The following is a 21,999-nucleotide window of genomic DNA, read 5'->3' as shown; positions in this document are numbered from 1 at the left end:
ACGTGTCCCCACCCCGCCCTAAGCCCATTCTGCGGATCCATCCCTGTGGTGATGCCGTACCCGCAATGCTGTCTGTAGCTCATCCTTGAGAGAGCTGATCTCCTGTTTCAGGTACTGTATTTCCGATTCCTTGACTCGCAATAAAACCTAGAATGAGAGAGCAATTGGGGACTGACATTCAGGAGCAAAATGACTTTCAGAGTCTTGAAAGCAAAGACTGAAAGTTGAGCAGAGAACTCTCCTCCACACACTGAGGAGCAGGCACTTTTCTTCTCATTCTCACCAATATGCAACTGAAAATACCAGCAAATAACGTTAAACACTGCTAGCAGCTTAAACATTGCCTACAGAAAGAGGAGAGAACTGCTGCAATCCCTCCTAGCCCCGCGAGCACCCTCCTCCGCAGCCCAGGCGCCACTGCGATTTCCTAGGACTGAGCCATGCAGGGGTCCAGGAGGTGATCCTGTTGAAACTTTTGTTGCATGCCCTCTGCCTCTTCCATACCCTTTAGTAGATGTTTACATGATGAAACTTTAATTGAATGGGAAGGACTCTTAAGTGCTTTCATAAAAGGATGTCTTACATATAAAAATCAATCATTTTACCTTAAGAGGAATCTACCTGATCCTGAATAACAGTGTTACAGAATTTCAAGCAGCTACAGTATCCACATAGTTATTAAATGTTTCATTTTAGGTGGTCACTGTTTGTGGTTTGGCAGAGACAGAGGGAAGGAGGGTAGTTGAGTGAGGATGGGGTTAACAGTCTTTCGAGGGGTCCCCTCTTCTGCCATGGTTCCCATGCTACCTGAAAAGCTAACTGTTTTCTTTTCCTGTCCTGGGGTGAGGTGGATTTTTTCCATGTATTTTCCCTCTTGCTGCCTCCAGGTCTCATCCCTGGAATGATTCTATGAGCTATGGGCCACTCCTTAGTCGTCCCCACTTGGGGCTTATGCAGTGCAGAGCTGGGTAAAGAGGGGTATGGCTCTGAGCAGTACCTCTAATTCATAGGCATCCTTGCCCTGCGTGAGAGGCGAGCCAGCAGCCTCCCCACCAGCATCCCCAGTCAGCAGTGTCCGTAACCGTGTGATCTCCGCAGCCAGGCGGTTGTTCAGCTCCTGAGGGACAGCAACAATAAAACAGGGACACTCAACAGAGATTCTTGGGGGCTACAATCATACAATACAACCGAGAGAGGTTGTTTTCTCAAGACATTAGGCAGCCATGAGCAGTGTTTGTGCACGCGACTGACCACATTTTAGATTTATCATGTGGAGGTATTAACAGCCGGCAGTTTACACCCTGTAAAAGTCATCAACGTGGGCTCTAAGTATTTTGCAGAACTGTGAATGCCGGATCCCATTATCCTTAATACCTTTTTATCAATCTAAGTAGTGTGGATCTGTTTCATGGTTTGTCTTACTTGAGTTTCTACAGGATTCGGCCCTCCTGCTCACCTTCTGTACGTTCTTTCCAACTGACAAATGGTCATCTTAGGACAGACATTGAAGTGACTGAGCAGAGCCAGTCCTGCCAGAGTGCCCCCAAATGGGGCAGCCATGGGCCTGTGCAGGACTTGAGCCTGAACCAGGCCAACACATGTCTGCTCAGTGCCTGGGGAGATGAGTGGGGCGTCATGAGGACTGTGGTCCAATTTGGTACTCCCAGAGCTTTTGTCACACTAAAACCACCTTAACCCTGTCCATTAGTTAGGATTTTAAATGCACCCAAATTTTCTGAGAAGCAGGCAAATTTTGACAATACTGTAAAAAAAAAAAAATGTGAGCAGTGTATGGTCTTGACTGGAAGACATTTAAACATGGTCCTAGCCTTGGGGATGGGAGACCCGGACAGGGTGCAATGACCCTCCCAGGCCCTGCCCAGCAATGACAAAGAAGAAATTCAGAAGCACTCAGGAAGAGAAACTGAGACATCTCAGAGTCCAAATATAAACAGCTGGTTCATGTGGCAGGACGACCACAGCTCCACCATCTGCAGTGAGTTTCTGTCAACACACTGGGAGATGTCAGACCTCAGAGAGGTGTCTGCAGAGAGGCAGAGCCACTCTGAAGTGGAGGCGTGGCTCCCAGCTCGAGCATGGAGACTCACCTGGCTGTGGGCTCACCTGATTATGGGCATTGAGCTCCTGGTTTTCACGCTGGCACTGCCGTAGGGCCTGCCGTTCGGCCTCCAGCGCCTGGGCCAGGTGGGCATTCTCCAGGCACTTCTGTGAGTACTGCTCCGAGAGTACCTCCAGTTCCCGCTGCACTGACTGCAGCTCCTCCCTGAGGAGAGGGCACCGCTCACTCCTCTGCCCTCCACCCAGGGCCAGGCCTCTAAAAGGTTATGTGTCCCCACTGTGAGGCTTGAGGGGCGATGAGACAACAGAAAACACTGCTGGCAACAGAGAGCAGGCACTACACATTTTGTCGTCTCAAAAAGTTTGTACCCAGCTCAGTAAGAGAAAACTTAAAAAGTACTTCAGGTTTATAGAAATCTATTCTGTGTCCTTCTCTGGTCCTCTTTCAAACAGCTTAACAGTCCCACAGACAAAGCTTCTCTTGGGAAGGTAGGAGAGAATTCATTTCTTGTACCAAAGCAAATGCCCTGTTCCCGAGAGAAGTCAGGTCTGCAATGTTTTGAGCACTAACTTCTGAGGCAGTCCGTGCCTGATCACCCAGTGCTGCTCATTCACCCATGAAAATCCAAGCCTTTCACCATTATTCTCTGTCCCCTGGACTCCTTGAGAAGAGCTCCATCTCCCACTGGTGGCGCCAAGGACGAGGAGCCTCTGGGCAAGCTGTCCAGGCCCTGTGGACCCGCACCCCTAAAGCTGAGAAGACTGTGACTGCAGTCCACAGGATTCCATCCACTCAGCCCTGGCTCTGACTTCCCTGAACAGGAGCCCCGAAAGAGGCAGGGGCCCCAATTCTTTCACATCGCAAAGACCCTGGTAAAGGCGAGCTCAGCAGGGCTCTCGCAGTGATCAATTCAAGGGCTCCAAGTGGTGTTAGCTCTACAGAGGGAAAAAATCTGAGTAGTTACGCTGCCATATGCCCTACTCTCTCGGGCTTATGCAAAGGGAATCGGCACACATGCTTTTTTAAAGTGTCAGGAATGTGGCCACCTCCACCATGCAGTCACGAAGCATCAGGAGCCACGCCCTAGACCAGACGTCTTCCTCGCAAGCTGCAGAGGCAGACAGGCTGATGGAGAGAACCAACCCGGGTGGCCTGAGGGCAGACGTCGCTGCAGCGGTTGGCTGAACACGCCCCTCCCACACCTCGGTCTTCAGGTCCTAGTGGTTGGGTTCTACTCTTGTTTTCTCAGTAACAGGAAGCCCACTGGGGCCAAAGGAGCCAGTGGCTTGCTGACCCTCGATGGCACTCAGCCCCTCTGGAAACAATGCTCTGAGCTTTCCTTAGTGCCCAGGGGCCTCCACCAATGCCGCCCTCAGTACCAGTATCTATGCAGCTCCTACAGAAACACAGGAAAGGCACCGCTTCCCACCTGAAGGGCCATCTATGCTCCAGACCCTCCCAAGGGCAGGAAGCTGACTTACAGATACTGCCGCCGCAGGGCCTCGATGTCCGAGTTGATGCTACTGATCTGGGACCGCTGGCTCTTTTCCAGCTCGCGCTCCATCTCCTCTCGGTGGGCATTCTTCATGGCTTCGATAGCTACGGGCAAGGACACAGCATCACACCAAGAGGCCAGACAGACAGGTGTGAAGGCTCCCCATAGTTAATGCTTAATCCATCGGCAGTCAGGCTGGCCTCTCCCAAACCCATTATCTGGGGTGGATGCCGGTGCATTTGTTCTTCTGACGTTATATGAACACCAAACTGATTAAATATCAACGTTAAGTTCAAGGATGAGTTTATAACACAAGCAAGCTTCCAGGTTAGTATCTTTTTCTTCCCGGGTACTAGAGTAATAAACCACCATAAAGTACCATTACATAAAAGGAGGGCAACGAAAAACCCACGGCACTGTGCTTTCTCAGAAAGCACATCAGCTCTGTGACAAAGCTTTTTCACCAGGGAAAAGCTACAGGATCTCTGTACTCTGATAGTACAGGCAACTCCAGGCAGAGGCCTTATGCTGATTGGTATCTATCAGAGGGAAATGCCAATGGGACTGACTGATGAGGCTGGAACACCCTCTCACATGTAACTGGTGTGTTGGTCATGGAGAGCTGGAGTGCTGACTCTAGGCTTGCAAGCACTGAAAGAGCTCCCCAAACCAGCCTTTTAGGCAGAGAATTATTTTCTTGGGGGATCCAAGAAAATACTCTCACATCTTCCCTGGTCCAAACTGGTATTACAATTAAATTATAGAACAATCAAACTGAATAACTGGCTGAAGATTAGCTGAAGAGAAGTCTTATAACCAAGGATTTACAGAAGCCACACTGAGACTCATAGGAAGGGCAGAGATGCAAAAAGGGCCAGCCCGCACCTATGTGCAGCTGTTGAGAATTGGAGGAATATCTCAGCTGCAAAGGTTCCCTTTGAAGAGTGTGTCTCAACCCCATGCTGGGCTCCCCTGTCCAGAGCACCAGAGCCAGCAAGAGGAGCCTACATAAAATCTGGCTGTGAAAATCAGTGGGGATTCTGTCTGCCAGGGAAAGCAGTCCATTAGAAACCCAAGGTTTCTCTCAAGGGCCAGTGCACAAAATCTCACTCATGGCCACTCACCCTGGGTTCCAGCAGAGGGAGGCCAGATCAGAGTGAATTGGAGTCCTGCGAGGACAGACTGGGTTGTGTGGCTCCAGGGGAGCTAAAGGAACAACCGCTAGGGTCCCTGTACTGAATCCCTCTCCCACACAGCTCACATACACCATCTTTCATGTGTTGAGCACTCCCCTCCATACTGCATCAGCCTGGGGGAATGCACTAGCCCCACCCTCCTGACTCCCTGTCCCCTGCCCTACAGAGCTCATGCCTGCAAAGGAGTCAGCTGGCTTGGCCAGCCTGGGCCTTCAGTGTAGAATCTCTTGGAAGACTCTCCAGAAGATCTGAAGAGACTCAGAGACAGAATACATTGTGTGGCTCAAGGGTGAAAGCTATTTTTCCCTCACATGTCTGACCAGTGCTACCTACCCCATGCAGTGTCTACCCTGCATACAGTCAAAGCTTGATCTGTGTGGGCCTGATGACTTCCACCAAAAAGTTCCGCAGGTGGTGACTAGCCTTGGTGTATTCTGAGACTTTTTTGGATAGGCTGGCCCCAGCACTGGTGCTGATTTTCAATCTCTATCAGTCTGGTGAACACCATTCACCCTTCCTGCTGACTCCCTGAGAACCCACCTCTTGCAACTCGCATACTATCAGAGGCTTTTTCAGTGACTGAGCCTAATAGGTAGGCTGAAGGCAGAGGCAGATCTTGGGTGCTTTGGGTGTTTTGCTGACTTGCCTCCAGGTTCTGTGCTGGTGATCAGCTTGGCCTCACCCATGCACACTCAGGCCTAGCAGAAGAACCACAAACAGGGGATCGATTTGTAGTTCCAAAGGAGCAGCCCAGGCTGGTCACAGGCAGGGCATGACATCGAATTGCACCGCTCCCTCCCAAGAGGTTCTAGAACCAACATATCCAGTGTCATGATTCAGACCGCATCAGAGCAGGAACCAAGCAGCAAAACCAAGGGGAGATTTTGGAAAACAAGAAACTCTGCTGGGGCAAATACTGCTTTGTGGGGTCAGCGCCTACACAGCAGCTTGCACACTAAGGTTGGGGTTGATCCTCATAGTCAGCCAGCCCAAGGGTCAACCCCACTCATGGACCAGCAAACAGCAATCAAGATTCAACTACAAGAGAAAGGTTCACATAACCCATAAAAGTGACATTTCTGGAGCACCGAGCTCAGGTGACCAGGGCTACTTGCACCAGTGAGCCCCACAAGACACCTACTATGTAAGGCCACCATGCCAACTGCAAGACATAGCAGATTTACTGAACAGACACAAATAAGACCAGCCAAAAGGGAGACAAAGAAATAAGACCCAATAAAATAACTGGGGCTGGAGCCTGCACCAGAAGTATGTGCCCTTGGCCGGAATCGAACCCAGGACCCTTCAGTCCGTAGCCAACGCTCTATCCAGTGAGCCAAACCAAACTGGCCAGGGCGAGAATATAATGTCTAAAATGAAGAATACACTAGAAAGAATCAACCACAGGTTAGATAAAGCAGAAAACTGAATCAGCAATTTAAAAACAAAGAACTGAATGGGAGAAGATATTTGCCAATGACATATCTCATAGGGGGTTAACATCCAAAATTTTACAAAGAACACAGACAGCTCAACACTCAAAACCAAACAATCCAATTACAAAATGGGCAGAGGACCTAAATAGACACTTCTCCAAAGAGGACATACAGATGACCAATAGACATGAAAACATGCTCAACGTCACCAATCACCAGAGATGCGCAAATTAAAACCACAATGAGATATCACCTCACATCTGCCAGAATGGCTGCCATCAATAAATCAACAAACAACAAGTGCTGGCGAGGGTGTGAAGAAAGGGGAACCCTTGCGTCTTGGTGGTGGGAATGCAGACTGGTGCAGCTACTATGAAAAACAGTATGGAGGGTCCTCAAAAAATTAAAAATGGAACTTTCTTATAACCTAGTAATTCTACTTCTGGGCATATATCTGAAGAAACCCAAAGCACTAATTCAAAAGAATATATGCACCCCTATGCTCATTTGTTGCAGCATTATTTACAAAAGCCAAGATACAGAAGCAACCCAAGTGCCCATCAATAGACAAGTAGATAAAAAAGCTGTGGTACATTTACACAATGGGATATTAGTCATAAAAAAGAATGAAATCTTACTATTTCATTAGCATGGGTAGACCTAGAGAGTATTATGTTAAGTGAAATCTAAAGGGCAATATAAATGAACACACAAAACAAAAACAGGCTCATAGACACAGAGAACAGACTGATGGTTGCCAGAGGGGAGAAGACTTGGGGGACTGGGTGAAAGGTGATAGGATTGAAAAGTTCTAACTGGTAATTACAAAACAGTCATGGGGATGAACGTTACAGCATAGGGAATATAGTTAATAATATTGTAATTACTATGTATGGTGCCAGGTGGGTACTGGAAATACTGGGGGGGGGACGGACGGACGACACAACACTTTGTAAAGTATATGATTGTCTAACCACTATGCTGTACAGCTGAAACTAATATTGAATGTAAACTGTGATTGAAAAGTAAAATCTCCTTGGATAATGAAGCATAAATGTTAACCAAAACACAGCACAAAGACCAGTCATTACTGTGAGCTGTACATTCAGCTCAGGAAAAGTCTTCCACTTGTCCTGCCCCCTGGGTTAACCCAGTCACCACGACCAGCTCCCACCTGAGATGGTGGCTGCAGTCTCCTCAGCCAGGAGGCGGTCTTTTTCCTCTCGCAGTTTCTCCAGTTCCCGCTGGTGCTGCCTCTGGAGATCTTCAATCTTCTTCTGGTGAGTTTCTTCCATTGCTGCAAATCCTCGTTCGCATGTAGCCTGCAAGATGCAAAAGGGACTTGATCAATTTTTTCCTTTACCTCTCTGTTGGGTGTCCTGTTTAACAAGCCAGCAGCCCTGCCTGTTTTCAGGCTCCCTGGTCTAGAGAAACACACTCAAGGCGAGCACTGAGCCAGTGGGGTCACCTGACAGCTGTCTGGAGACTATCACTGACATTACTAGGCATTTTATGCTATCTGAGCACTTAGAATAGGGTGTTTACATCTATAAATTGTCTCAATTCTATGACTGTTCTGAGTCCTGTGTGAAAAGCTGGTATTATGAGTGGAAAGAGGTTGCAGTCGAATCTAAGACAGTCAGTCCTGGAACTTGATTGAATGTCTGCCAGGTAGGACTGACAAGAGGGAGGGAGAAGAGAGTGAATTTGCAGGGGCTGGCTGTGTCTGATGTGAGTTTACACACTGAGTAGCATTCAGTGCCAGTCACAAACCAGGCATTTCACAAAGAAGTCATAGTCATGACTCTCTGAGCTGGAGGGCTCTGAGGGGCCTGGCCTTGCCACTAACTAACTAGCCACCCTCACCTGGTTGTTTAACCTCTCCAGTCTTCCCTTCCAGCCTGTGTCTTCCTTCTCCTTTGTCTTCTGAAGAACTACAGAGGGGGCAGCAATTAGTTAGTGACTCCACTAACTATACTGGGATACGTAACAGAAAAGCTGCTCTCCAAGCTTGTCATGCCTTGTTACAACCTGGGTTCATTTATTACATGGACATACATGAGCGCAGGGGACGGACATAGGTGTGCCCTAAGAAGGGATCAAAGCATCCCACACAGCTATACTGGGAAGTCCAGGCCTGGCTTATCAGCTGCTCTTATCAACAGGGCAGATGAGTGTACCACACAGATGCAAGGAGGCATGAGCAGCTGTTTTGTCACACTTTCTGTCTAAATCCTTTGCAAAAATCTGTTTCTGAATAAGTATCAGGCCTTTCAGTGATTTTTAAAACTGAAAAAATGTGGCCATGTTACATTCCAAATGCTAGTGAGCCGCCCCCCCCCCGCCCCCCCCCCCCGCCAACCCTATACTATTTGATCAATCTTCTTGCACACGGATTCAAGAAAAAATACACCAAGAAATCAAATCACCATGCCCAGGGGTCTGAGCCCTCACAGTAATTGTGGGGACTTCCTGAGGTCCTCAATTCAGTATTTTCAAACTCATGGTCCTAGTCTGGACTTAACTGCAATGGATTTCCTGCACCAGGCATATGGTCTTAACTGTGTTCATCATTAACTGGGCATTACTTCTCCCAGAGGCTCCATCTGAAAGCCGGTGGTCTCCTTTCACCACCCTCACATCACAGAACAGCTGGAGGAATCCAATGCTGTGGTTCTCAGACCCTCGCCTGCTTGGAACCCACTGTCTTCCCTCCCATGTGCTCTGGTTCACATATGGCTTCTCGGTTAACACACAGCTAGTAGGTCTTTGCTTTGAGTGCTTTAGAATAGTTAAATGAGGGTCAAAATTCTTCCTATAGAAACTCTGAGGTATCTTTAAAGACCGACTGCTTCCTTGAAGAGTATAGGTGCTAAGTTAAAAAAAAAATAAAATCTGTAAACAAATTTTAATTTTTAAGCCAATAATCCCTGGGATCAATAAAAGTTCCTCAGTTTCTACTGTGCACAATCATGAGGGAAGGCATCAGCCTGCGGCTATAGTGGAGGGGCCATCAAGCCCGACCCCAGTCTCCCCAACCCAGGCAAAAATCTGCACAAAGTGACAGCATTAGCCAGGCCCCCTGGAGAGTGCTGTTTGGTTGTAATTTCTGTGTCTCAAGGGTGTCTGGGAACACCGTGGACCTATGTCACTGCTGGGGGACAGTGGATCCCAGAACCATCTATGGCCAGTTTGTCAACACAAGGCAGTTTTCTCCTTTCTGATGTCTTGCTAACTGGTGGTATGAAGTCACCACTTTGGCCAAATCCTTATCTATGCCCAGCTGACTGACGTGGGAGCTGAAAACAGCCTCACCATGCAGGAGGCTCTGGTGGAGCAGACAGGAAGCAGTTCACTGTGTGGGGGGAGCACTAGGGCCCTGTGAACTTGAGACCTGCCTGTGCCCAGGCACCTGCCCACGCAGATGTGCTGGGTATTGTGAAAAGCTGCGCGGGTTCTGTGAGTAGGGAAGGCACTAAGACACAGTGTCTATGCAAATGACTGTAAGAGATCCACCTGAATGCTGCACTTACATGCACTGTCTCGGGCATCATCTGAGCACTTCTGGAAAATAGCCCTTGAGGCTCTCTCACAATTAATAATAGTTTTCAAAAGGTTTTGACTGAACAGGACAAGAACAGTGAAGATGGCCTCTTGGCCACCTGAGTGCTTGCTGGCCACCACATGTGCCTGTCTTGGTGGTGGGCAGTGAGCTGCTGGGGAGCAAAGTCAGGACATCAGCTGAACAGCAGCATTAGCACACCATTTGGCATCAGCAGCAAAGCAGCCACCTGTAGCTGGGAGCCAGCTTTGTGCTGCACTGAGGGGGCGTCACCGCATCCCAGGCTTGACTGGGGACTAAGGGACCTGGGCATTTACTGGGTGTAGCTCCAAGGGATGGCAAACAGCTCAAGTGGATAACACTGAGAAGCTTAGGGGGCGTACTGGGCAGCCACATGCATGCACACAGGCGTCTCTGGTTATGAAGGGGGTGGGAGAGAAACTGGACTACTTCACACGCCCATGGGCCAGGAATTGTCACCGTTGAGTGCCAGAGTCTGGGTATTCTGCCTAATGAGGCAGAATGTGAAACAGGTTAGGGATGTGGGGGACAGTGACAAGAAAAGGTCATTTCTCAAAGCTCCTGAGGAGGAGTACAAGCAGCTCAAAGTTTTGCTCTTAGAGTCCCTACCTAGAATGCCCATCAAATGCCAGCTCCCCAGACAGTTAGGATGGGAGAGTGACTCTCAACGCTGTTTTGTAAATATTCCTATCTTTTGGGAACCCCAAACTTTGCTCTTCTACAACAGTTAAGAGGCAGCCCTCCAAGGGTAACTCTGCCCCTACTATCCAGGCTCTTCTTCAGTGTGGGACTGCACCAGCTTGGAGAATAGGCTCTGCTGGGGTAGAAAAGAGGGTGGGCTGTGACAGGGAGAGCAGGGACTTCCCTTGCTGGGGGGATGCAGAGAGGCTTCCAGAAGCAGGTGGAAAGATAATGGGGAGACTACACTCCCTCTCTCATCAGTGATCCTGCTCTGCTGGTCCTCTTTCCTGGTGGGGGATGCTGGTAGGATGCTGGACCCTAGCCCAGGCCCTGCTCTGAAGACACGCCGTCGTGAGCAAGAAGTCAAGGAAGGATCAAACCGTTGAACAGATTCTGCTTATACAGTAACTCAGGGCCAAGAACTGTCTCCCAGCTCCACCCCAGAGTCCAATGCACCAGACACCACCTCCCAGCCTCCCAACAAGCAGGAAAATGCCTGCCCCTCGACTGCTTTGCAAATTAAATGATGCTTCAAAACCTTAAGGTTCTCAAAGTCTTTCTGGTACTTCTCTCTCAGCGTGGCTGTGTTGCCCTCCAGGTCTTTGTGCTCCAGCTCCTCCCGCATGATGTCCATCTGAGCCTCCAGCTCCTGGATGCGCTCTCTCAGCCCTGTCATGGAGTCGGCCTCCCCAGTGGCCATCTGCAGAGCATCCTTGGGCTGGTCAGCCGGCCAGATGGAGGAAGGGGGCTGGTGGGGGCTGTTGGTCAGAAGGGCTTCCGGGGGCTGCCCCTGGTAGTGGCAGAGGGTCTCCTGCAGGCATTGTAAGCTCTGGGAGTAGTGCTCCTGCAAGGTCCTCAGCTCTTCCTCATGGATGGTCTGTAGCTCTTTGACCTTGAGCTGGAACTTGTCCTCTAGGGTCTGCATCTGCTCCACATGGTGCCTCTCCAAGTCCTGCCTGTCCCTGACTGAGGCACCCAGCTGGCTCAGAACGCGGCTGTGCTCAGCCTGCAGCGTGTCCTCTGCTCTGCTCAGCTGTTCCACCACACCCCTGATCTCTGCCTCGTACTGACCCCGCAGGGCACACATGCTCTCGCTGTGCTTGCTTTCCACTTCCTCCAGGTACCTCTGCTGCTGGTCCAGCCGGGTGACCTGGGCCTTGAGCGCTGCGTTCTCCCTTTGAATGACGGCAATCACCTCCAGGTACTCGTGCTTCTGCTTCCGGAGAAGCTCCTTATACTCCTCCCTCAGGGCTCCAACTGCCTGCTCGTGCTCCTGGCAGGAGGGCCCCCTACTCTGCCAGGACTCCTTGTAGCACTGAAGCTCCTTTTCATACTCCAGCCGGATTTTGCAGGCTGCATAACACACCTGAGCCTGAATAATTGCATCTTTAACTAATAATGAAGAATACTGACCAAGGCCTCCCAAGTAAGTGTGATAGGAGAGACTCCGGGACACCTGAAGAAGCTTCTGACAATCTCTTACTGATTCCACAGGGGGGAGAGAAGTTAAAGAGGCAGATATCTCTCCTAATAGGCTGGCCTTATCTTTAAGCTGTAAGGCAAGTTCTTCCTGAATAGCAACAAGGGCCCTGGAGCTCTGGTCGGGGTCGGACACAGGGAAGTTCTCCTGGAAGCTGGCTGTGTCTTGATAACTCAGTTCTTCTACTGGGCTCAAGTCCCAGGATGCCTGTACACCATCTGCAATGCCTGCTGGAAGCTTGAGGGCCTCTGCGACCTGCTGCATCACTCTTTCAAAGTCAGGGGTTTGGTAGGCTCCCAGGATTTCCCCCAGCACATGCTTATGCTGCTGTAGGGCTGCCTGGGTCCCCCAGAGAGTCTTCTGGATGTTCTGCAACCTACGGTGGAATGACTCCCTCACTGACTGCACAGCAAAGCTGAGCTCTGCCCTAACCCACGTCGCATCTGCCAGGGCGGGGACCAGGGCCTGTGGGATGCTCTGCTGCCCACCTCCTGATGCACCGGCCGCCTCTTCCCCCACCGTCCCCAGGTGCTTACTCAGCGACTCAACCTGGCTCCAGAATTCACCATCCACCAGCACCTTCTTAGCCCAGGTGTCTGCTGGGGCTCCAAGACAGACTGCAGCACTACCAGACTCCAGGGGCAACTTTCCTGACTGAGAAATCTCGTGGAGAATGTGCGAGATATCCAACGTCGTGTTTTTTAAAGAGTCTGCTATTTGGTTGATCAGTGAGGCCTCCAGAGCTATTTGATCAGAAAGGAGCTTCAGCTGCTCCTGCTCCGTCACCTCAGGCAGGTGAGGTGGCTGCTGCAAAGTCTCTTTCCCTTTCTCTAAGAAGCTCCCTTCCTCTAGCTGAGCTTGGACCCCGCTGTCTGCAGGGGCTGGCCAGTGACGCAGGGCCTGGATGGCACTTACTAGCACGCTCTCCACGCTGGCCAGGGGCCCTGCACCTGCCTCCTGTGCTTCCTCCTGGCCAGACCCTGGCAGAGATCGTAGCTGTTCTCGGCAATTTTCTAAGCAAGCCAGGGCCTGAGTGTTTTTTTCCTGGAAATTGCCAAGCTCCCCTACGTGATTTTCAACTATCTTCACCCTGGCCTGCTTTTCCTGCTCCAGCTGGGAGGCTAGCACGCCAACCTGGAGCAGGCTGGCACGGAGCTGCTCGCGGAGCTGTGCCTCGGTGCCAGCCCACTGATGGTGCAGCGTGAGCAGGGCCTCCTGGCTCTGGCCCTGCTGGCTCTCCAGTTTCACTGTCACATCTTTGAGCTTCTCTTCTGTAATGTAGAGCTTGGTCTCCAGGGAGTGTATTATGGAGAGGTAGGTGTCAGAGTCACTGGTTGCAGGGAGTGAACTGAGGGTGGCCTCCGATGACATGCTTTCCTCCGAGGGTGACCGGTCCTGACTGGTATCGGAAGATGTGCTACTGGTCCAGTTCTTCTCGGACCCATCAGGGTGGGCGTATTTCTGACACTGGATCGTGGAGAACCGGATTCTTTGCCTTTTAACGCTGGGTACCCCCTGCTCAAATTTTGCTGTGTTCTTCGAAAACCCCTCCTTGTCAGGCACTTCTGACTTTAGGGGCATCATGTGTGCTTCTCTCCTAGGGCTGCTGTGCCCATGCTTATCCCTAAGGGCAGCCCCTGGGTCTTCTTCCTCGGGCCTTGGTTGTGGGAAGCCTGGAGATGTGCCTGAGGCTTGGAGTTGTGGGCCTGGAAGTGCAAGGCCACCCTCTGTTGCTTCTGGGGAGCTCGGCGGCTCCTCCGTTTCCTCTGGGGACGCCTTTGTCAATTTCCTTAAAATCTCTTCCTTTGTCTGGAGCTTCATTTCTGTTTCCTCTAAGCTGCTCCCCAAGGCAACCATTTTAACCAAAGCCTCACTGAGGTCCTGATCTTTCTTCCCCAGAGCTCTCTCATGTACTTCCTTGATGTGCTTCAGCTCTTCCTCCTTTTCTCTCAGCAGTGTGTGCATGCCCTGGAGCTGGTGGGCCACTCTCCTATAGGAGTGCTCCAGGCTCTGGTAGTCTGCCTCTCTTCCCCTTAGCTTTTCCTGAAGCTCAGCAACATCCCCATCAGACAGGGTGATGCGCTCCATCAGCTCCTGGAACCGCTGCTTGATCAGATCCCGCTCATCTCTGAGGCTTTGGACATGCTCGGCCAGCTTCTGAATGCTGGCCTCCTTCATCTCCAGTTGCTCCTCCAGCTGGTGCACTACCTTGCTGCCCTCAAACTTGGCACTCAGCTTCTCCTTCTGGAGGACCTCCATCTGCTGCTCGTGGTCCTGGAGCTGGTCCTCATAGGCGCTGGCCTTGTCCTCTACCTCCTTCAGGTTCTGCAGTAGCACCTGCTTTTCCTTCTCACAGCTCTCTAGTAGCAGTTCGTAGTTTCTCTGCAGCTTCTCCTCCATCAGCCTCTGGGCCTGCTCACTAGCACTGAGCTGCTGACTGAGGTCAGCGATGCGCTCCTGGAGCCTTTGCACCTCCTTCTGCCGGTCCCTCTGCAGCGCCTGCTGCGTCTCCAGGTCCCGCAGCTCCTGTGTCTTCTCCAGCAACAGGGCCTCCGCGCTCTTGAGCTTCTGCTCACTGGCCTGGAGCTGACCACTGAGGGCAGCCCTGCTGTGCTGCCATTCCTCCAAATGCTCACGGACCTTGTCCTTCTCCAGTTTCAGTTCACCCTTGAGCTTGGCCAGTGCCTGTTCCTTGATGGTGAGCTCAGCAGCAGCATTGCTGAGCCTCGCCTGGAGGCTGTGGATCTCGGCTTCGTGGTGCCGGACTGCATCCTTGGCCTCCCCGTAGCTGCGCTTCAGGGCCTGGGTCTGCTGCGTGGTCAGCCCCTGGCGCCGGCACTGGACCTCCAGCTCCCTTTGCAGATCTTGATTGACTCTGTGGAGCCTCTGCCAGGCACCAGATGGGGAGGTGGCCACTTCAGTCTTAAAAAAACCGATTAAACACTGGTTAGTAACACTCGGGCTTCCCAGTTCTGAGTGTCACACCTCTGGCCAGGGTCAATCACAGAAAAGCTCCTTGGTGGGTTTGCCTTTTATCCTTTGCACAAATTTTTTTTTTCATTAAAAAAAAAAAGGTCCAACAAATCATCTTAATTATTTTGATAAGTGCTGCTTCCAGGTAATTAGAAAACATGGATAACAACATCAAAACAACTCTAATTGAAAAGCTTCTAGGAGAAGTAAACCAAACAAAACTGGATAATGGAACACATGGGTAAGCAAAACAAAGACTGGGAGACGAGAGGGGCAGGGAGGAGTGGAGCAGAGATGGGCATCTGTTTGTTTTGCAAGACAAAAGGTACACAGCTCTAGACAATAAATCCTAAAAAAGCACAGGACGAGGGTGCAGGTGATGATGTCACTTCCTTCTAGGACAAGGAGAGAAGGGAGGGAGGCAACTGCTCCGGAATGTCAGGAGGTGACATCCGAACATTTTCCTTTTGGAAGTGAAGTTCGCCCTCCGCAGTAACAGGAGGAACTAATCTCTACCTGTAAGAAGACAAACGAAGGGAAAACAAAAACCATGGAATAAAATATGATCATCAACAAAACAAGCCTTCGTGGAATTCAAAGTAAGGAAGTGAAACATGCAAAAAACAAACAAAACACAAATGAAACAAAACTCCCCAGACGGAAAGGCATGCAGAATAGACAGAATAATGTAGGAAAAAAACAAGAACAGGAACAAAAGTGAGAACAGCCAGTCTAAGAATTTGGCCTGCCTGTGGCCCCTCTCAGTCTGCTGGGGAAGCCACAGATGTGACACTCAGTTACGTTATTAAGTTATACTCCACAGCAAGTCCAAACCATGCACGCTCCTCCTCCCAGCACAGTTAGCGCAGCGCCCATCCCAGGCAGACTCCTTCTGACCCTCAGTCTCCAAGGTCCTTGTTCATTCCCAAAACACAAAGGGGGGTTAAAAGCAACCTGCTATTAGACCTGGCGGGAAGGTGTTCAGAAGCCAGCTCTGACCAGTACCGACTGACAGGCTTGTGGTGCAGGCTCATGCAGTCATCCAGATTAGACACAGAGGAAAGTTCTTAGGTTAGCAATGTGCAAAATCTGCTGCTAGTATCTTTACCATCTGATGTGAGGTAAATTTGTGTAGGATGGGGGCCGAACCAAGGCTTAAAAGGATGCTCTCCAAATCTGGAGGTTCTGCACAAATGACCAGAAAGCCCAGAGTGAGCTGTATACAAAAGAGGAGTGTCCACCGTTGCCAGTTCGAGAGTATGAACTGGGCACTAACTACAGCAATAACTATAGCTGAAAGGGCTGGGGAGGAGGGTGCAGGGCACACAGGGTTAAAGCTGGGGGGAAAAGAAATGAAAGAAAGAGAAGGCAGAGGGAACATGCAACAACGGCATGGACAGAGGCAGGAAGGCAGACTCAGCCCAGAAGGTGCACATGCTGCCCCGGACGGCTGGGCCTGAGGCAGCCAGGGTATGGTGATCTGGAAATGTTGACATAGCAACTATTCATAGAGACTTGGGTCACTGAGAGCTGGAAGGCTCCTCAGGGACAAGGTCTAAGTCTACACAGGCAAGGAGAGGTTATGCTGTGGGGAGGGGACACTACCTTCTGCTGGTGTCAGGGCCTGCACTTGAGGCCAGGTCCTCAGCCTTGGCAGAGAGCCCGGTTCCACCACCCCATTTTGCTTTTCCCCAGTACTCATCTGTTAGTTGTCTCTCCCTACCAGCATGTCACTCCATGGGGCAGGGAGTGTTGTTTTTACTGCAGAACCAGAACAGGGCCTAGAATGCTGAGGACAGACAGCCCACCCTGGCCCATTTGTCCAGCTGATCTAATGCCTGGCGAGGCACCCTCAGCAGTACGCACTGCTCTCTGTGAATCTGCTTGCTGACCACAGAGATTTCTGGCAATGGATACTGGTTTGGGCTCTTGGCTTAGGACCCAGGCTGTGGCCCTCCTCATCTCCCCTTCTAGGCTGGCTGTGTGGGCTAGCTCAGGGCTGGGTGGCCACGTTTTCCCCCTCAAACTTCAATCTAAGTAGAAAGAAAGAAGTGGGGTCACTGGCTAGTAGTAACAGCCCAGGCCTGCCCTACAGGTATGCACAGACACGGACAGGGGCAGGTGATCCAGTGCTAGCTCTGCCACTAACTTGGTCTTTAGGAGGCACGTGACTGGCTATGCTACTCAATTTCCTTGATCTGTAAAACAGGCCAAATACTGCTTTTGTAAAAACTATTAGAAATGACATGCAAATACATGACATTTGCAATAAATATATATTGAATTACTCTGAGAGTCAAAAGGAAAAAACACCAAAATTATTTTATTATAAAACAAAGAAAAAAACCTTAGACACATAAATTTCAGGCAGATTCCCCAAAATGTAATACTATAAGGAAAATACACATGGGCCACTGCACTAGAGCTGTGACCCTGCGACAGAGGAGCCCACAGGGTGGCACTTGGGAGAGGCGGCCCTGCTCAGGCAGGTTTTGCACATTCCTAGCCTGCCAGGGCCCTTCACATGGAGGTCCCTGAGTGCATCTCGAGCGTTGTGGCACCCCCTCAGCCCTACCTGCAGCACATAGCCCTCCCGGGCACTCTGCTCCCGGCCCAGAGCCACCCTCAGCTGGTCCTGTAGGAGCCGGTTCTGCTCCAAAAGGTCCGAGGCCTCCTTCTGGCTCTGCTCCAACTGTTGACAAAAAGACACACATTTTTAAGCAAAATGATGGTAACGAACAGAATCAGCAGCACAGTAGAGGCCCACAGTGGCTGAGCACAGAGACTCCTCCCTGGCCATCCACACACCCACAGGTCAGGGATAAGCTGATCTGCCCTTCACTGCAGTGTCTGGAACTGAAGGCTCCAGCTCAAGCCGTAAATATACATATAACACGGCAGACCAGTTACCCTGAAAGCCCACATAATTTCCACACCTGCTTAAGGTTCCGATATGCAGACCCCACCAGGAAATGAGGCTTTGTGCCTGCATCAGAGGGAAGATCATCCCACTGTGTCCTTTCAGTTTCCTCAGCACGGTAAAACAGCCCAGGGCTGCCCTGGGCAAACCTCACTCCCTCTGCTGCCTTGGCTTCCACTGCAACAATTCCACTTTTATACAATGGATTCCACATAAAATTCTGTTTGCAAGGAGGGTTCCTGAAGAGTTCCACAAGACATGGAAAGCAAGCAAGCTACTTTACACTCTTTGCTTTCAATGCTTTGAATTCAGTCATTCATTCACTCACTTCTTCCCCAAATATTCCCTAGGAGCCTAACGTTGCTGGGCTATGTAGGCCACTCTGCCTGCCCTGTCCCGAGGCTATGGTAAGCCGGGAGATGGAGCACAGCAGATAGGCAGGGCACTGCCAGGATGTGCTGTGAGAGGTATGGAGACCCTTGACTTTCAGACATTGCTGTTTAAAACAAATTTATGGGTCAGTGTGTGGCTTGCTGGCCAGTAGGCCTATTTTGGCAGCTTAGAGCAATATGAGTTTGAACTGTTATTTAGTGCATCTCGCCTTTATTATCTCGTCACTAGGCATAGAAAATGGAAATAAAATCAAAGTGTTCATGCTAATGATAAACGTCAGCCTTGTGAATTTAATAAATTAGGAAAAAGAAGAGAAGTGAAGGAGACCAAAGAGACAAATCTTTAACCTTAATTAGCTACTTATGTGAAAGAATACATTTGAAACATGAAACCCTAACACTTTGCCTCCTTGGCCAGGAACTCCCTGTTCAGATGTAAAAATCCACCGTTGCAGTTCCCCAGATCTGATTTCTGGGTACACTGTCATGAAAAAACATATTATGCTACAAATGCAGGGGCTGATTTATTCATCTCTGTATCCAGGTGCCCAGAGGGGCCTGCTCTGCAAAAAGTCTCCACAGTGTGGCCCCCGCCAAATGAGTTCTAGGGCTCACTAACCAAGGCTTCTGTTTTTTATCTCAAACATCTAGAATCCACCTGCCTGCTGCTGGTGCCCTGCACCTCCTCAGGTCTCAACAGTCACCAGGGTGCTGCCTCCAGCTTTGGCCTGCTTGACCCAGAGCTGCCTAGGACAGATCAAAATCTAACTCTGCTTACATTCCTCTCCCACCTAAAATTTCTAGTTCATGCTGGAAACAGGGTAAACAAGGCCCCCACCTAGGCCCTGAAACCCTACTAACCTCTTCTCTGGCCACCTAACTCTAATGGCAGTGCCCCTGCCACATGGCAAACTACTCTGTCCTAGAAAGGCCTGGTGCCCCCTCCCTGCCACCCGGCATCAGCTGACCCTCCCTGTACCTCTCAGCGACTACACTGTTCTCTAAGAACCTGCCCATCCATGTGTCTATCTTCCTGAATGGGCTGCAAGGCCCTGAGGGGAGAGACCACATCTCCCTCAGTGTTACGTAGCTGAACTGCTCAGGCTGCTGCAGGCACAGTGGGGTACTCAGGAAAGGCTGCTGCATGGAACCCACCCACCTGTCCACCTATGGCCGCCCCTGGTCATTACCTCCTTCTCCAGCAGAGAGGTCAGCTCATTAGTGGAGAGCCGGTCACTTCTGTCCTCAGAAGAGGACAGGTGTAGAGGAGCAATGGGCACCTGCTTTTCTTCCCGGAGAGGGGTGGTCTCCACCTGATGCCACCGCTGCTCGATCTCTACATGGACGTTCTGTGTCTTGAGGTCGGGAGTCACAGGCAGCCCCGGGCTCCTATCAACTTCCATCCGCAAGGCCGCGTCATCAGCGGCTGGCCCGTCCACAGTGTCAAGCATCCCAAAGCGCTTGCGGCGCTCTTCCCGCCTCCGCGCACGCTCCCGCTCCAGCTCTCCTGGCTCTGCCTCAGGGAGGGTGTTGGGTGGCCCTGTGACACTGGCCCTCTCCTGAGCCAGGGCCTGCTGCAGGGGTCGGAACTCAGCCCAGTCGAAGGTCTTGGAGCGCCCCTCCCGTCTCCGCTCCCGAGCACGGCTCCTCTTCTGCTCAGGGTCTGGCTCCCTGGGCCCCGCCTCTTGCTTCTCACTCGGCCTTGAGCAGGTCTCCAAGGAGGAGCTGTTTCGGTTTTTCTCTTCCGGCAATGAGCTGGGGTAGGGGGCAAACAGCCTATCAGGTGTAGCTCCTGGTGCTCACCCCAGCAGAGGGCCGCAGCTCCACTGCTTTCCCCACATTCTTTTTCTACCTCTGCTGCAGATCCCTTGAAGCAGGGGGAGAAAGGACACTGTCATCATTTCCTTGGGGGGAACTCAAAGTGACTTCTGAGTGGGGATGCAAAAAGAACCACAGTCAGCCTGGGGGCTTCCAGCAGAGGGTACTACGAGGGTCCCCAACTGAGGAGATGTTGTAGGGGAGCATCACAATGGCCCTGCCCCTGCTAGGATGATGAAGCACAGGGAGCACACACCCTCCCACTTAGAGCCAAGGTCAGCCCCGTCAGGCTGCACCAGGCACAGCCGCTGTCTAAACCCTTCGTGAGGCAGACAGACCCTGTGACGTGCACGTACTGGGCAGTGGTGACAGAGTGGGTGAGACTGGCCATGTCCCTTGAAGGGATCAAGTTTTTAATAAGCAGAGAAGTAAAGTAACATGGTCAGGTCTGTGTCTTAGGAAAACCACCCTGGTGGCTGGTATGGTATTTGAGTCAGATGGACAGGCCCGAGATGGCCTGTGGACAAATGAGACATATGTCCCAGTTGTCACCAACTAGCCCGACCCACGCACTGGCCCACTTGACAGTTGGAGAACAGGTCCTCAATGGCACTTCTGCCTGCCCAGCAGCAAGTCCATGCCTTTTCTCAACTTGCCCCAAAGCAAAGATTCTTGAAGAGGAACAAACCTGGGCAGAGGCAGGGCAGAGGCATCAGTCATGGTGATTTGAGGCACAGATCTCCAGGCTCTTTGGATAAGCCTAAGACCCCGTACCCTGAACAGGGGGCCAGGGGGCAAAAAGCAGAATAGGATGCCATCTGGGGCTGAGAGGGCCAGCAGAGGGCTCCAGGGAGCACCGGTGTTTAAATGGGGGCCAAAGAGAAAGAAGCCAGGGAAAGAGGCACCCCAGGAAAAGAGAATGGAGTCACTAGCACCAGCTGGGGCCACCTGTCCCAGCAGCTAACTAGTAAAAAACAAAGTGCTTCAGAATGGTGTACGTTTCTAATTTAAGACCACACATGCATCTGAATAAAAATTCTCCAGAACAGACCTTCTGATGCCCCTGAACTGAGAACTGGAGCAGGCTGAGGATGACGTGGAAAATTGGAAGCAGCAGCCATGTCAAGACCCACCAGTCTCTCCAACAGAGGAAGCCCCTCCTGGGACCCCTGGAGCCCCCAGGCAGAAAGCCCCTACAACTCCCCACCAGATACAGGGGCCTACAGCACCCAGGTTCACCCAGCGCCTCTGATGTTTATATCTATTTCTAATATGTTCTTGGGGCTTAGCCTGGTAGCACTAAAAAATCCTTATTTTCTTCATACCATAAAAGCCCTCACCGAACAAGCACAAAGCTTACTCAGGGAAACAAAGTATCCACTAATTCTGAAGTAAATCCCAGTCAGAAAGACAATCATGTCAACCTTCCTACAGAAACAAAATGCCAGTCCCTGTGTACCCATAGTCCCCACATGAAGCCGGTGCCCCAGCGTGGAAGAGAAACATGCATGCCAGCCTCAGACATGCACTCTTTTTTAAAATACTCACTTGAGGATATGTTTTTATTGATTGTTTAGAGAGAGAGGAGTGAGAGCGAGAGGGAGAAAGCGAGAGAAACATTGATGTGAGAGAGAAACATCAAATGGTTGCCTCCTGTACACACCCTGACTGGGGACTGAATCAGCAACCTGGGTATGTGCCCTGACTGGGAATTGAACCTGTAACCTTTTGGTGTACAGGAGGATGCTCCAATTGACTGAGCCACTGGGCCAGGGCTGGGAGATGCCATTTTTAAGCCACATGTGCACACAAGTGTGCTCGAGTGTGTCCTTTATATTGCTCTGAGGGCAAAGCCACACATGCCTGCCCTAACAGATCCCAAGCTAATATCCCCCAGCCAGATCCTCTCTCTGATGCACAGGCCCAGGCCCTAGTTGAGCAGCCA

At 51.0% G+C, this 21,999-nt stretch overlaps 1 protein-coding gene across 6 annotated transcripts in view; it reads right to left on the bottom strand.

Annotated features, from left to right (window-relative positions):
• The window catches only part of MPRIP (myosin phosphatase Rho interacting protein), a 150,522-nt gene that overhangs the window by 16,907 nt on the left and 111,616 nt on the right, over positions 1–21,999 (bottom strand). For 4 of the 6 annotated variants that reach the window (XM_087825734.1, XM_087825732.1, XM_087825733.1 and 1 more), the window contains exons 14-21: positions 19,427–19,991; positions 17,500–17,616; positions 11,010–14,873; positions 7,382–7,529; positions 3,562–3,679; positions 2,125–2,284; positions 998–1,117; positions 61–147 (exon numbers count right to left, since the gene is read on the bottom strand). In XM_087825734.1, coding sequence (XP_087681860.1) covers positions 61–147; positions 998–1,117; positions 2,125–2,284; positions 3,562–3,679; positions 7,382–7,529; positions 11,010–14,873; positions 17,500–17,616; positions 19,427–19,991 — 5,179 coding nt within the window. The remainder of the gene's footprint in view (positions 1–60; positions 148–997; positions 1,118–2,124; positions 2,285–3,561; positions 3,680–7,381; positions 7,530–11,009; positions 14,874–17,499; positions 17,617–19,426; positions 19,992–21,999) is intronic. The other 2 variants (XM_087825736.1, XM_087825735.1) reach the window with 1 other exon arrangement.

This window comes from Miniopterus natalensis, chromosome 17, assembly GCF_054644295.1.
Source record: "Miniopterus natalensis isolate mMinNat1 chromosome 17, mMinNat1.hap1, whole genome shotgun sequence".
NCBI classification, from domain to species: Eukaryota; Metazoa; Chordata; class Mammalia; order Chiroptera; family Miniopteridae; genus Miniopterus; species Miniopterus natalensis.
The sequence above is the reverse complement of the archived record's forward strand: the minus strand, read 5'-3'. Positions and strand labels throughout refer to the sequence as shown.